Source organism: Coregonus clupeaformis, chromosome 7 (genome assembly GCF_020615455.1).
Source record: "Coregonus clupeaformis isolate EN_2021a chromosome 7, ASM2061545v1, whole genome shotgun sequence".
In the NCBI taxonomy this organism is placed as follows: domain Eukaryota; kingdom Metazoa; phylum Chordata; class Actinopteri; order Salmoniformes; family Salmonidae; genus Coregonus; species Coregonus clupeaformis.
In genome coordinates, this window is record NC_059198.1 from 7,140,420 (window position 1) to 7,157,335 (window position 16,916).

At 40.3% G+C, this 16,916-nt stretch overlaps 1 protein-coding gene and 1 gene segment (V, D, J or C); both read left to right on the plus strand.

Moving 5' to 3' along the window:
* Positions 1-16,916, plus strand: part of LOC121570745 — a 257,249-nt gene that overhangs the window by 189,685 nt on the left and 50,648 nt on the right.
* The window catches only part of LOC123491188, a 52,835-nt gene continuing 40,004 nt past the window's right edge, over positions 4,086-16,916 (plus strand). Inside the window, 3 exon segments of the C gene segment in view lie at positions 4,086-4,128; positions 4,231-4,375; positions 5,597-5,786. Coding sequence covers positions 4,086-4,128; positions 4,231-4,375; positions 5,597-5,786 — 378 coding nt within the window.

The window sequence follows — 16,916 nt, forward strand, 5'->3', positions numbered from 1 at the left end:
GTCTCGTCCCCCTGGAGACCCTCCCCAGCACCTAGCCGCAGTGTGTCCTCCACGGCCACAGTTGGTGCAGGGGACGGCCCCCCTCGGACTCCTTCTCCTCCGTTCTCTAGCGCCAGCACCCCCGAGCTCCATAGGACTCGGCTCGGAGGTGCTGGAGGGTGGAATGGGCGACCCCCACCCGGGACGTCCGCGGATAGCCAGCAGGGTGTCTAGACGAATGGCCATGTCAACCAATTGGTCAAACGTGAGAGTGGTGTCCCTGCAAGCCAACTCTCTACGGACGTCCTCCCGGAGGCTGCAGCGGAAGTGGTCTATGAGGGCCCGCTCATTCCACCCTGCATCTGCGGCTAGAGTCCGGAACTCCAGTGCAAACTCTTGGGCGCTCCTCATCCCCTGCCGGAGGTAGAATAGACGCTCCCCCGCCGCTTTCCCCTCAGGTGGATGGTCGAACACAGCCCAGAAGTGGCGGGAGAACTCCGCATATGTGATCGTTGCGGCGTCTATCCTCCTCCATTCGGCGTTGGCCCACTCCAACGCCTTGCCGGTGAGACAGGAGATGAGGGCGGAAATACTCTCGTGTCCCGAGGGCACCGGGTGTACGGTGGCTAGGTAGAGTTCGACTTGTAAAAGGAAACCCTGACACCCGGCAGCAGTGCCATCATACGCCCTCGGGAGCGAGAGCCGAATCCCACTGGGTTCCGGAGAGTGGACAGGTGGACTGACCAGTGGTGGTGTGGTAGGTGGAGGCGTGGGTACCCCTCTGGTCTCCCATCCACGGAGGGTATTCATCACTTCATCGAGAGCGTTCCCGATCCGGTTGATTCGGGCCTCCTGTCCACGAAGGCGCTCCTCGATTACCTCGGCGGGCGAGGCTGCTCCTGCTGATTCCATGGAACGTGGTGTGTAATTCTGTCAGGTTCGAGCGTGGATGTGGTGTGGAATCAAGCGCAGGACAACAGAGGCTTCGTTCAACAGTCTTTAGTGAAGTCACGAAAAAACAAGACACACGGCTAAATCCAAGCCGGAAGGCAAGCAAACTTTACGCACACTGAGTACAGTTCAAAATACAAAACAAAATGCGCACACTGTGCGAACACTCTCTCCAAACAAATCACGAGAGGGAGAAGTACTAGTAGCCCTTGCTGAAAATAGGAACAATTACGCACAACACATGACAAAACCCAAGAGAACTTATAGGACACATAATTAACACTAACAATGAACAGGTGTACAAAACAGACCAAACCAAACAAACATCGAAACATAGAACGGTGGCAGCTAGTACTCCGGAGACGACGACCGCCGAAGCCTGCCCGAACAAGGAGGAGGAGCAGCCTCGGCCGAAACCGTGACACATTCCATTTGGATCAGTTGTGGTTCTCTGTAGCTCAGCTGGTAGAGCACGGCGCTTGTAACGCCAAGGTAGTGGGTTCGATCCCCGGGACCACCCATACACAAAAATGTATGCACGCATGACTGTAAGTCGCTTTGGATAAAAGCGTCTGCTAAATGGCATATTATTATTATTATTATTATTATTATATTATTACTCTAGACAGTTCATAAGGTCTATAAAGGCACACTAGCAGGCCAGTCTGGATTTATTTTTACTTCTGATACTGAGATGCGCTGTCTGTTGCAAGACATGCCACCAGAGGTCTCTTCATAGTCCCCAAGTCCAGATCAGACTCCTGGAAATATACAGTACTACATAGAGCCAGGACTACATGGAACTCTATCCCACATCAAGTATCTCATGCAAGCATTAAAATCAGATTAAAAAAAAACAGATAAAACTACACTTTATGGAACAACGTAAACTGTGAAGAGACACTCACACACATGCAAACACACACAAATACTCACACACACGCTAGCACACACACTCTACACATGTATATTGTAATATTGTTGTATGGTGGTATAATACATGTTGTGTTGTAGATATGTAGTGGTGTACTGATGTTATCTGATGTACTGCTTTATTTTATTTTTTGGTTTGATCATTGTGTTTGTTAAGTAGTGCCTTAATGTGTCTGGACCCCAGGAAGAGTAGCTTCTGCCTTGGCAGTCGCCAAGGGAGATCCATAGATCCATAATAAATCCAAATACAAACATAAACCATGTTCCCTGCATCTCTGCTGCTGCTGCCGACAGCTGCATCCTGTGATTCTCTCTCCATTTGGGGGGATAAAAATACACAAATAAATAAAGTATTATTATTTCAAATGCCCAGCTAATTACTAATGCTGAGTTACTCTTTTCCACCACAGCTGGCCACCTTGTCATCCCCAGGTCCAAGCGCCATACTTTCAGTGGCAGGGCCTTAAACAGGGTTGGTCGTAGGCTCTGGAACTCCCTTCCTCCATCACCATCTTTCAGTCCCTCATAAAGACCCACCTCTTTGACAAGGCCTAGCCTTAGTTGGCATTGCTTGTCAGAACAAAAACCAAACCAGCCTTTATGTTAGAGTGGCCTGACAGAATCCACTCCTCAGTAAAAGGCACATGACAGCCAGCTTGGAGTTTAACAAAAGACACCTAAAGACTCTCAGACCATGATAAACAAGATTCTCTGGTCTGATGAAACCAAGATTGAACTCTTTGGCCTGAATGCCAAGCGTCACGGCTGGAGGAAACCTGGCACCATCCCTACGGTGAAGCATGGTGGTGGCAGCATTATGCTGTGGGGATGTTTTTCAGCGGCAGGGACTGGGAGACTAGTCAGGATTGAGGCAAAGATGAACAGAGCAAAGTACGGAGAGAGCCTTGATGAAAACCTCTCCAGAGCGCTCAGGACCTCAGACTGGGGCTAAAGTTCACCTTCCAACAGGACAACCACCCTATGCACACAGCCAAGACAACGCAGGAGTGGCTTCGGGACAAGTCTCTGAATGTCCTTGAGTGGCCCAGCCAGAGCCCGGACTTGAACCCGATCGAACATCTCTGGAGAGACCTGAAAATAGCTGTGCAGCAATGCTCCCCATCCAACCTGACAGAGCTTGAGATTATCTGCAGAGAATAATGGGAGAAACTCCCCAAATACAGGTGTGCCAAGCTTGTAGCGTCATACCCAAGTAGACTCGATGCTGTAATCACTGCCAAAGGTGCTTCAGCAAAGTACTAAGTAAAGGGTCTGAATAGTTTTGTAAATGTGATATTTCAGTTTTTATTTTATTTATAAATTAGCAAAATATTCTTAAAAGCTGTTTTTGCTTCGTCATTATGGAGTATTGTGTGTAGATTGATGATGGGGGATAAAAAAAAAAATCCATTTTAGAATAAGGCTGTAAAGTAACAAAATGTGGAAAAAGTAAAGTGGTCTGAATACTTTCCGAAGGAACTGTATGGCCCTCAGTGATTCAATAGAATATAACAATATCAATCGAAGAACTGAATTTTTTTCTGTTCAGGCTTCCTTTTTTTTACTCTGTCATTTAGATTAATATTGTGAAGTAATTACAATGTTGCTGATCCATCCTCAGTTTTCTCATACTCTATCACAACCATTAAACTCTGTAACTGGCCTCATGGTGAAAACCCTGAGCAGTTTCCTCCCTCTCCGGCAACTGAGTTAGGAAGGACGCCTGTATCTTTGTAGTGACTGGGTGTATTGATACATCATCTAAAGCCTAATTAATAGCTTCACCATGCTCAAAGGGATATTCAGCATCTGCTTTAATTTTTTTATTTTTTTCACGTTTACCAATGGGTGCCGTTTTTTGCGAGGCATTGAAAAACCTCCCTTGTCTTTGTGCTTGAATCTGTGCTTGAAATTCACTACTCGATTGAGGGACCTTACAGATAATTGAATGTGTGGGGTACAGAGATGGGGTAGTTATTCATAAATCATGTTAACCACTATTATTGAACACGGAATGAGTCGGTGCAACTTATTATGGGATTTGTTAAGCACATTTTGACTCCTGAACTTATTTAGGCTTGCCATAACAAAGGGATTGAATACTTATTGACTCATGACATTTCAGCTTTAAATTTAGACCATGTCCCAAGACCATCTCCCTCAGTCCTGACAACCCCTTCCAGTCTCCTCCTTTGCTTCTAGAATTGTAGATCTTCCCCACAATGAGAGTTCTAGAATGTGTGTTCCTCCTGTCTCTCATCTCAGGTGAGTTAACTGGATTTATTTCTGTCCAGTGTAGGAGACAGGAGAGGAGCTGTGCTACTTGGCTGGAAGGTAGCAATCATCTAAACTCTGTCTGTTTTTCAGCTGTTCAGGAGCAGTCACTCACCTCCTCTGAGCCAGTGGTGAAGAGACCTGGAGAATCAGTAACACTGTCCTGTACTGTGTCTGGAATCTCCATGGGTAGCTACTGGATGCACTGGATCCATCAGAAACCATGGAAAGGACTTGAGTGGAATGGGCCATTTGATGCGAGCACTGGTGCTATATTTTTCCAGTCTCTCCAGGGCCAGTTCACCATCACCAAATACAGCTCCAAAAACCAGCTGTGCTTCGAGGTGAAAAGCCTGAAGCGCCGAACAAAAACTGATTAATACTGATCTCAGTGTGCGAGGCAAAGAGGCGTGTCTATTCTTTAAACACACAAACACACTCTATGAGAAAGCAGAACTACTCAACAGTAGTGGAAAAAACACTGATATCAATATTATCCTGATAAAAAAAATCCACTCACATTATAACAGTGAAAAGCACATTATTTACATGAACCCAAAGTCAACTGTTTGCAATTTAGAGTTCATATTAACTATTACATTTTGAGCATCTATTTCAGACAGAACAATATTAATGTTATCAGCAAACACATAGAGGATACACTCAAACTAAATATGGTAATATACCATTTGTAGATCCTTGGGGAAGTCCACAATAGATTCCCAAGAGGAGATAAGCAGTAAAGATAAATAAGTACAATTCAATACTAATTGTATTGTCTCACATAGGGACATATTCTTGTTTCTGTGCTGTTCAACATTGTATAAAATATTAAACATATCTAGTCTGAACATCCCATATGAAACATCTGATAATAACAGAGACAAGAATGAAGGACAGGGAGGAGAGAATCAGTACCAAGGAATAGAGCAGAAGATCTCTCCCTCTCAGTCTGTATTTAAACCTCTAGAGGATGGTCTATGCAAAGTCTCCCTCCCATTCATCCCTTTATAATCAGACACTCAGATCTGGACTTTTCATTATAGGTAGCTTGGACTGACATTACATTGAGCCCTGCACTAACTAATACTGAACAATGAGGACTTTCTATAGTTTAATACTTATGGTGGTGTTCATTCAAGGTACGTGTGTGAGTCTGTTGTGTCCACTAGAATCATTTTCAGACAGGCTTTTTCAAATAGTTTTCATTGTGACTGTTATAACTAAATAACAACAGAATTATGCCCTACAGATTAATAAAATGGGATGTGTTCAAACTTCAAAGTAATTTTTTTATTTGATCGTTTGTTAAAAATTGTTTGTCATTTTGAATTTTCGCAGGTTTTCATGGCCAAACACTGACTGAGTCTGAACCAGTGGCTAAAATGCCTGGAGAATCCCACAAACTGACCTGTACATATTCTGGAATCTCAACTAGCTCTGACTTTAACTGGATCAGACAGGCTTCTGGGAAAGGATTGGAGTGGATAGCTTACATTTATGGTCCAAGTGGTAGCAGCATCTACTACTCCCAGTCAGTTCAGGGTCAGTTCACCATCTCCAGAGACAACAGCAAGCAGCAAGTGTATCTCCAGATGAACAGCCTGAAGACTGAAGACTCTGCTGTTTATTATTGTGCCAGAGACACAGTGACACAGGAGGCTGCAGCACCGTACAAAAACTGATCAAGCACTTATTTTACTGTGAGAGTCAGTGAGACAATTCTGAGCTCCAGTTTCTGTCAACATCATTCCCATCGCCCCACCGACACTAGCATATTCTATATTATCATCCTCTGTAGCTCAACTGGTAGAGCACGGTGCTTGTAACGCCAAGGTAGTGGGTTCGATCCCCGGGACCATCCATACACAAAAATGTATGCACGCATGACTGTAAGTCGCTTTGGATAAAAGCGTCTGCTAAATGGCAAATTATTATTATATTATCCAAATCCATAAAATATACCTGACAACCTGTCAACATAACAGTATGAATATCCTCATGAAACTTTAACTGAAAACTTTATAGCCATTCAAAGTTCGTTGACAATGGTAAATAACTCCAAACAGTTTCAATAATTTATGCAGTCATTCAGTCAAATTAATTATCAATATCTAGCAGCTAAAACCATTTTTTGGGTCACATTTTTCAATTTGGGGAACTTATTTGCATGAAACTAAATGTCAAATTTCAGCAAACAGAATTAAGTTTTAAGTTTTAATGTCACATGCACTAGTACAGTGAAATGTATTTCTTGCAAGCTCCAAACCCAACAATGCAGTAATCAATATCAATGTAATACAAAAAATAACATAAGGTAGAACAAAAACACCTAAGAAATAAAAAATAAGAAAGTAAGAAGCTATATACAGCGTAACTTCCAATATCATTTACAATGTTCAGGGATACTTGAGTGATAGAGGTAGATACAGTGGCTTGTTAAAGTATTTACCACCCTTGGCATTTTTCCTATTTTGTTGCCTTACAACCTGGAATTAAAATGGATTTTGGGGGGGGTTGTATCATTTCATTTACACAACATGCCTACCACTTTGAAGATGCAAAACATTTTTTTGTGTGAAACAAACAAGAAATAAGACACAAAAAAAACAGAAAACTTGAGGGTGCATAACTATTCAATCCCCCAAAGTCAATACTTTGTAGAGCCACCTTTTGCAGCAATTACAGCTGCAAGTCTCTTGGGGTATGTCTCTATAAGCTTGCACATCTAGCCAATGGGATTTTTGCCCATTCTTCAAGGCAAAACTGCTCCAGCTCCTTCAAGTTGGATGGGTTCCGCTGGTGTACAGAGATCTTTAAGTCATATCACAGATTCTCAATTGGATTGAGGTCTGGGCTTTGACTAGGCCATTCCAAGACATTTAAATGTTTCTCCTTAAACCACTCGAGTGTTGCTTTAGCAGTATGCTTAGGGTCATTGTCCTGCTGGAAGGTAAACCTCTGTCCCAGTCTCAAATATCTGGAAGACTGAAACAGGTTTCCCTCAAGAATTTCCCTGTATTTAGCGCCATCCATCATTCATGAGAAACATCCCCACAGCATGATGCTGCCACCAGGGTGGTCCTCTGTAGCTCAGCTGGTAGAGCACGGCGCTTGTAATGCCAAGGTAGTGGGTTCGATCCCCGGGACCACCCATACACAAAAATGTATGCACGCATGACTGTAAGTCGCTTTGGATAAAAGCGTCTGCTAAATGGCATATTATTATTATTATTACCATGCTTCACTGTGGGGATGGTGTTCTCGGGGTGATGAGAGGTGTTGGGTTTGCGCCAGACATAGTGTTTTCCTTGATGGCCAATTTTAGTCTCATCTGACCATACTACCTTCTTCCATATGTTTGGGTAGTCTCCCACATGCCTTTTGGCGAACACCAAACCTATTTACTTATTTTTTTCTTTAAGCAATGGCTTTTTTCTGGCCACTCTACCATAAAGCCCAGCTCTGTGGAGTGTACGGCTTAAAGTGTTCCTATGGACAGATACTCCAATCTCCGCTGTGGAGCTTTGCAGCTCCTTCAGGGTTATCTTTGGTCTCTTTGTTGCCTCTGATTAATGCCCTCCTTGCCTGGTCCGTGTGTTTTGGTTGGCGGCCCTCTCTTGGCAGGTTTGTTGTGGTGCCATATTCTTTCAATTTTTTTATAGTGGATTTAATGGTGCTCCTTGGGATGTTCAAAGTTTCAGATATTTTTTTATAACCCAACCCTGATCTGTACTTCTCCACAACTTTGTCCCGACCTGTTTGGTGAGCTCCTTGCCGCTTGCTTGGTGGTGGCCCTTGCTTAGTGGTATTGCAGACTCTGGGGCCTTTCTGAACAGGTGGATATATACTGAGATCATGTGACAGATCCTGTGACACTTAGATTGCACACAGGTGGACTTTATTTAACTAACTATGTGACTTCTGAAGGTAATTGGTTGCACCAGATCTTATTTAAGGGCTTCATAGCAAACCACTTTTCCGTTATTTATTATTTTGAATTTTTTGAAACTAGTACTTTTTTTCATTTCACTTCACCAATTTGGACTATTTTGTGTATGTCCATTACATGAAATACAAATAAAAATCCATTTAAATTACAGGTTGTAATGCAACAAAATAGGAAAAATGCCAAGGGGGATGAATACTTTTGCAAGGCACTGTATGTATAGGCGAAGGGAACTAGGCATCATGATATATGATAAACAGAGTAGCAGCAGCGTAAGTGATGATTTTATCTGAGTGTGTGTGCATGTGTATAGATTCAGTATAAATGTGTGTGCATGTTATGTGTGTGTTGGAGTGTCAGTGTGCGTGAGTGTGTTGAGTCCTATGAGTGTGCATAGACACAGTGCAAAAAAAATAAGTAATACAAGGGTCAACTGAGGTAGTCCATGTAGCTATTCTAGAGATCCTGGTTGTAGCTCAGTTGATAGAGCATGGTGTTTGCAACGCCAGGGTTGTGGGTTCGATTCCCACAGGGGGTATGCAAAAAATTATAATAATGTAAGTCGTTCTGGATAAGAGCGTCTGGTAAATGTATTCTGTTAGCTATTTTGCAGTCTTATTGCTTGGGGATAGAAGCTGTTCAAGCCTGTTGGTGTCAGACTTGATGCACCGGTAACACCTGCTGTGCGGAAGCAGAGAAAACAGTCTGTGGCTTAGCTGGTTGGAGTATAATTAAGCAATAAGGCCCAAGGGGGAGTGGTATATGGCCTGGATACAGCCTTTACCTGTGGTATATTGCCAATATGCCACAAACACCCGAGGTACCTTATTGCTATTATAAACTGGTTACCAATATTATTAGAGCAGTAAAAAAATAAGTTTTGTCATACCCGTGAAATACCATGGCTTTCAGCCAATCAGCATTCAGTGCTCGAACCACCCATTTTATAATATTAAATGTGGAACCATTACGGTCATTAATGTTAAAGAGTAATGGAACAACCATAGTTGGAACATGTATAGATGGAACAAGTGTATTATATTAATCCGAATAGATTCTGTCATCCTGTGCTTTTCTGAGAAACAATGCTGCCAATATCAACCCTTGAAGAACGTTTCTCCCGCTCAGTCTATATTTAAACCTCTAGGGGGCAGTCTATGCAAAGTCTCCCTCCCTTCATCCCATTATAATCAGACACTCAGCTCTGGCCTTCTCATTATAGGAAGCTTGGACTGAAATTACAACACATTCTCCACTAACTATCACTGATTAATGGAACTGATGACTGTCTGGAGTTTAGTTCTCATGGTGATGGCCATACACTGTAAGTAAAGCACTATACAGTACATCATGGTGACTGAAGAATGTCTGAGTATTTGTATTTGTATTTATTAAGGATCCCCATTAGTTCCTGCCAAGGCAGCAGCTACTCTTCCTGGTGTCCAAACACATTAAGGCACTTACATTACACATAAAACAAAAGATAAAACAGTACATATAACATTATTACACCACTACATACAGTGCCTTCGGAAAGTATTCAGACCCCTTGAATTTTCCCAATTTTGTTAAGTTACAGCCCTTTTCTTAAATTGATTAAATAAATAAAAAATCCTCATCAATCTACACACAATACCCCATAATGACAGTGAAAACAGGTTTTCAAATTCTTTGCAAAGGTAAAAATAAAAATAAGAAACAGAAATACCTTATTTACATAAGTAGTCAGACCCTTTGCTATGACACTCAAAATTGAGCTCAGGTCCATCCTGTTTCCATTGATCATCCTTGAGATGTTTCTACAACTTGATTGGAATCCACCTGTGGACGATTCAATTGATTGGACATTAATTGGACAGTATAAACACCTGTCTATATAAGGTCCCACAGTTGACAGTGAATGTCAGTGCAAAAACCAAGCCATGAGGTCGAAGGAATTGTCCGTAGAGCTTCGAGACAGGATTGTGTCGAGGCACAGATCTGGTGAAGGGTACGAAAACATTTCTGCAGCATTGAAGGTCCCCAAGAACACAGTGGCATCCATCATTCTGAAATGGAAGAAGTTTGGAACCAACAAGAGCTCAGGACCTCAGACTGGGGTGAAGGTTCACCTTCCAACAGGACAACGACCCTAAGCACACAGCCAAGACAACGCAGGAGTGGCTTCGGGACAAGTCTCTGAATGTCCTTGAGTGGCCCAGCCAGAGCCTGGATTTGAACCTGATCGAACATCTCTGGGGAGACCTGAAAATAGCTGTGCAGCGACACTCCCCATCCAACCTGACAGAGCTTGAGAGGATCTGCAGAGAAGAATGGGAGAAACTCCCCAAATACAGGTGTGCCAAGCTTGTAGCGTCATACCCAAGAAGACTTGAGGCTGTAATCACTGCCAAAGGTGCTTCAACAAAGTACTGAGTAAAGGGTTTGAATACTTATGTAAATGTGATATTTCCGTTAATATTTTTTTATACATTTGCAAACATTTTTACAAACTGGTTTTTGGTTTGTCATTATGGGGTTTTGTGTGTAGATTGAAGATATTTAAAAATATATATATTTTAGATTAAGGATGTAATGTAACAAAATGTGGAAAAGGTGTAGGGGTCTGAATAGTTTCCGAACACACTGTATATTTAACCATTCAGACACTAGAGACGTTTTTGTGAAAAGACAGACTGTCGGGATGTCTCATGGTCTGACAAACACCGCTCTAGTTCTGCCACCTTTCAAAGTGAGACATGGGTGGATGTGTGTGGATTGAGATGCATCCAATGCAAACTGACAGATTTTGATGGGGATTTCTTTGTTATGTAACTTAGATTGACACACCAGTGCTTCAATTGAATCTAGTGTTTTTTAAAGGTAAAACCATTCATAATGATGCTGACTACATAAAAACTATTAAAGGTTAAACCATTCATAATGATGCGGACTAAATAACAACTATTAAAGGTAAAACCATTCATAATGATGCTGACTACATAAAAACGATTAAAGGTTAAACCATTCATAATGATGCGGACTAAATAACAACTATTTTGTGTCAGTTGAAAATGAAAATATTATAAACCTCATTGTAAGACATTATAAACATTATAACAAGTTATAAAGCATAGTACCTGCAGGTTTTAGGAAAAATGTTACCCACAAATGTAAAGGTGAATTAAACCATTTTATAGTACACTGTATAATAGTTTACAAAACAGTTAACCGATGGTAAAAAAATATTCTAAAATATTTGAAGAAATAATAGAAATGTGTATTATCAACATCTGCATGTGTTGCTATCCTCATAGAGCAGGTGTGTGGTACTGGTGGGAGGTTTTTGTTGTGGTGTGTATCAATGTGACTATACAGTTACGGTTGGGGTCGATTGGAGGGTTACAGTAATATTATGCCGTACAAAAACCCTTTGCTCCTGTGTGGACACATCAACACTGAACAGGTCAAATAAACACCCCCCACGACAATGGTACCAATGTAAACCTAATGAAACCTCACCATAAATGATTTTGGCCATAGCCATGATATTGGGTTTTATACTGCAACATAAATCCATTTGCAAACAACTGTCACAAACTGACAATGGCACGAACACTGAAGCTTAATCCAACAACTCATAGATGAATATTATACTGTAAGAATCTTTAGTATTGTTATATGATATTGTATAATCCTTGGTTTTATGCCTCTTATACCTCACTGAGAACAGACAGAGTCATATGCAATCCCTACGGAGATGTGAAGGATGTGTTTTTGTATGTGTAAAATATGACTGTTCTCAGATTTTTAATTGGTAGATTTTAGATTTGTATGAATTATTATAAAAAATAAAATAAAAATGGGGGGGGGATGCTATATATCTATTGTTTAGCTGGAATGACATTTTCGGATCCTATATATTTGACTGTGATATATGGTTATCTCACCTAGCTATCTTAAAATGAATGTTCTTACTGTAAGTCGATCTCTGGATAAGAGCATCTGCTAAATGACTAAAATGTCAAATGTAAATGTTAATTATGTCAAATGTAAATGTTTTACATACAGATCTCATTACTGTATTGAATAATTTTTTTAAACTTTCTTTTAAATGGTAATGTCAGAAACGTATAATTTGAACAGTTCTTTATTAAAAATGTAGTTATTTGTTACATTTGACTGTGTAAAAACTAGCAATACTACTTATTTCCATGAAATAAGTAGTATTGTGGAAATGTGGAAGTGGTATGGATATATTGATGACATTTTTTGCATATGGGGAGGAACAGGAGAAGAGCTGTCAGCCTTTATGGTATTACTCAATGACATGGACCCTAATCTAAAATGCACTATTGAATGTGACACTAAACGTGTTCATTACCTCGATATGTGGATTGAGAAATCCAACGGAACCCTGTTTACAGCTCTGTACAGAAAAGAAACAGACAGAAATACTCTATTACGGGGAAGCTTCCACCTTGAGCCATTAAAAAGAGGACTTCCAAGAAGCCCGTTTTTCAGACTGCGCCATATATGCCACTCCAGAGAGGACTATCTAGAAAAATCAGCGGAGATGCGTAATAGGTTTCTATGAGGCTACTCTCCACAATGTGTGGATGAAGCTCTTAATTTGGCATTATGGAAAACACGAGATGAACGGCTACAAAACAGACCCACTAGAGCGAAAGAACACTCTGTAATGTTCACCACCACATATACTTTGAACTCGCGCAAAGTGAGAGACGCTGTCAAGAAACACTGGCATGTTTTATCATCGGACCCAGCTTTGCCAGCTGAATTTATGAACCCACCACTTATTGTATATAGGAGAGGTCGCAATTTACGTGACAAATTGGTCCATGCCAACTGCCAGCCACAAAATAAAATGAGCCATGCTATTTTCCGTCCTCTTCTGAATGGTAGCTATAGAGGCTGCGCACAGCGCTGCATTATGATTAAGTGCAGATATTTCTGCCACCCACATACAGGAAAACGGTTCCAAATACATTATATTGTTACGTGCTCCACCACCCATGTAATCTACATGATTAAATGTCCATGTGGGCTGTGTTACGCAGGTAAAACCTCTCGTTCTCTCAAACAGAGAATTAGTGAACATAAAAGTTCAATCAGGAGAAACGACAGGGATGATCCAGTCGCAGTACATTTTAATGACCAAAAACATGATATTTAATGATGCCCATGCATGTTATGTTGTAAATGTGAACATGAACTAATGCCACCACTTCAGCCTACTCTGACGTTTTTTCTTGATCTGTACCCAATGATTTATGAAAACGTACTTGATAGGTGATGTCCTCATTGTGGTTTTACATACGTGTTTAATACGTCTTATATACACACTTTATTAGAATACCTATGAAATGCACATTGTTATATTTGGTAACACATGTTTATTTTCCCTCGAATCCAACCCCATTCGTTGCATTGAACGGATGTGTGTAGAGCAATGTCTACACAAGGGTGCAAATTAAAAACACTCACAAAAGCTCTGACAAAGGCCTTGAGGCCGATACGTAAAGCTTAATAAAGAGCAGTGATACTAGCAAGAGCAGTGTGTGGGTTTCTTCTTGTTTCTCTACAGTTATTTATAAAAAATTTAGTTATTTGTTTCATTTGACTGTGTAAAAACTAGCAGTACTACTTATTTATCTGTGAGTCAGGCGAATATATATAGCGTTTTGCAAAAAAACATGATTATTTGTCTTTCTGAAATGAAACCATCAAGTGCTAGATATGAAACAAACACATGTATGTCATTGAACAACACACAATCTCTTTCATAATTTCTTTAAACAATAAAAGCTAATTTACCAACATGTCTGAAAATGGATGTATAGAGTTTTGGAATGAAACTTTTCAAATATACTTTTAGATACCAGATGAAAGTAATTAATGTAACTACATTTTGTGACTACATTTTGTATTTCATTTTGACCATTCATAATGCAGGTCAACACAGTTAATAACAGTCTTATCATTTTATACCAACTCTATATGCAAAGGAGCCTAACACACCACCTCTCTCTCTGAATAAAACGTGGACTGTCTGTCTCAGAGTCAGTTGGAGTAGAGAAGAGCTCCCACCAGTTCAGCTTCAGCACAAACCATGTTCCCTGCATCTCTGCTACTGCTCCTGCTGGCAGCTGCCTCCCGTGAGTCTCTTGGGATTTGGGGGAAGGAATGGGTTGATGCTCAATAAAATACATTGAGAAAATATATTTTTAACAATAGCCTTAACACTCATACTAATTACCATATGACTAATTATGTGTTTTTTTCCCCATAGATGTGTACTGTGGTGGTCTTGAACTCAGCCAGCCAAGTTTAATGGTTGTAAAGCCTGGAGAGTCTCTGAGCATCACCTGTAAGGTCTCTGGGTATTCTGTTAGTGATAGCAGCATAAGCTTTGCCACAGGTTAAGGTTCGAAAACCTGCAGGGAAAGCAATGGAGTGGATTTCCCATATATGGGATAATGAAGATATCTACAAAAATGATGCACTGAAAAACAAGTTCAGCATTTCAAGAGATGCCTCCAGCAACTCTGTGTCTTTCCAAGGGCAGAGCCTGCAACCTGAAGACACAGCTGTGTATTACTGTGCTCGGTACCCTCCACAGTGATACAAACCAGCACCAGACCTGTACAAATACCCATGTACCCATGGGAGAATGGTGCAAGCACAACACCAAGATATCAAGATATTTCAGATTAATGCTCAGTCTCAAAAACTGTTAAATTATAATTTGATAAGTTAACCTTACAAAAATCGTTAGCTTTAATGAAATGTAAACCCAAATAAAAATGCTGAACGTTTGTTCCCGTGTTGCTGATCTTCAACACATCATACTAAAGCCATTATATATAGTCAACACATCATACTAAAGCCAATATATATAGTCAACACATCATACTAAAGCCATTATATAAAGTCAACACATCATAATAAAGCCATTATATATAGTCAACACATCATACTAAAGCCATTATATATAGTCAACACATCATACTAAAGCCATTATATATAGTCAACACATCATACTAAAGCCATTATATAAAGTCAACACATCATACTAAAGCCATTATATATAGTCAACACATCATACTAAAGCCATTATATATAGTCAACACATCATACTAAAGCCATTATATATAGTCAACACATCATGCTAAAGCCATTATATAAAGTCAACACATCATAATAAAGCCATTATATATAGTCAACACATCATACTAAAGCCATTATATATAGTCAACACATCATACTAAAGCCATTATATATAGTCAACACATCATACTAAAGCCATTATATATAGTAAACACATCATACTAAAGCCATTATATATAGTCAACACATCATAATAAAGCCATTATATATAGTCAACACATCATACTAAAGCCATTATATAAAGTCAACACATCATACTAAAGCCATTATATATAGTCAACACATCATACTAAAGCCATTATATATAGTCAACACATCATACTAAAGCCATTATATATAGTCAACATGTCTCATCAGTAAAATCTGAACTACAGAGAGTAGAATAAAGGACAGGGAGAAGAGAATCAAGGAATAGAGCAGAAGATCTCTCCCTCTCAGTCTGTATTTAAACCTCTAGAGGACGGTCTATGCAAAGTCTCCCTCCCATTCATCCCTTTATAATCAGACACTCAGCTCTGGCCTTCTCATTATAGGCAGCATTGACTGATATTACAACATTACAAGTCCTGTACTAACTAATACTGAACAATGGAGCTTATGACTGTCTGGAGTTTAGTTATCATGGTGATGTCCATACACAGTAAGTAAAGCATTACATGGTGACTGAAGAATGTGTGAGTATCGTGGTAAAACTCAAAATTTGTGTTAATACCAGATCTTCAACTGAGCGTCAACATTTTTGTTTTGCAGGTGTTTTCTGTGATGAGATGGATCAGTCACCTTCTCAGGTGAAAAGACCTGGAGACACTGTTAAATTGTCATGTAAAATTTCTGGGTTTGATATGACAAGCTATTACATGAGCTGGATAAGGCAGAAACCAGGCAGAACTCTGGAATGGATTGGGAGAGTTGACTCTGGTTCAACAGATGCTCCAGACTACTCAGACTCCCTGAAAGTTCACCCTGACTGAGGACGTCTCCACAAGCACAGAGTTCTTAGAGGCTAAGAGTCTGAGATCAGAGGACTCTACTGTTTATTATTGTGCTTGAGAGACACACTGATGGAAGCTGGGGAAGCAGCTGTACAGAACCCCCCTCACAACATGGCTAGGTGGTGTACTACTTCCTCTCTTTGTGTCACACTAGAATAATACTGAGTATCATTACTGTAAATAATACAACATCAATATCACAAAGCACTACACAATAAAATACTCAAGCTTCTTACATTCAAACTACACAATCAAATTATCTCTTGCCCAGTCTGGTCAAGCTTTATTCTTGTCACACAAACAAGTAATTAACAAAGTATTCAGAACATGTAAATCTGTTCCCCATCTCTGAGTTCTCTATTTAATCTCTGTGTGATCTTCCCACCCTGTGAGGAGGAGTCAATGCAAACATCTAAGCTCTTCCATCACTACTTATCTCACTGCAGAGTGGAGGAGAGGGACTGAAGCTCTGACTAGTAGACTGAGTGATAGACATTGACAATAGTCTAACATGTTTAACAAAGATTACATAATATGGCTACTGCTACTGATTATAGGACTGTCAGGTAAACACTTTGTTTTTACTTAAACAGATGGTTGTGTGTACTTAAAAATGCTCTCTTTTTAACAACAGGTATTCATGGTCAGACACTGACTAAAAAAGCCTG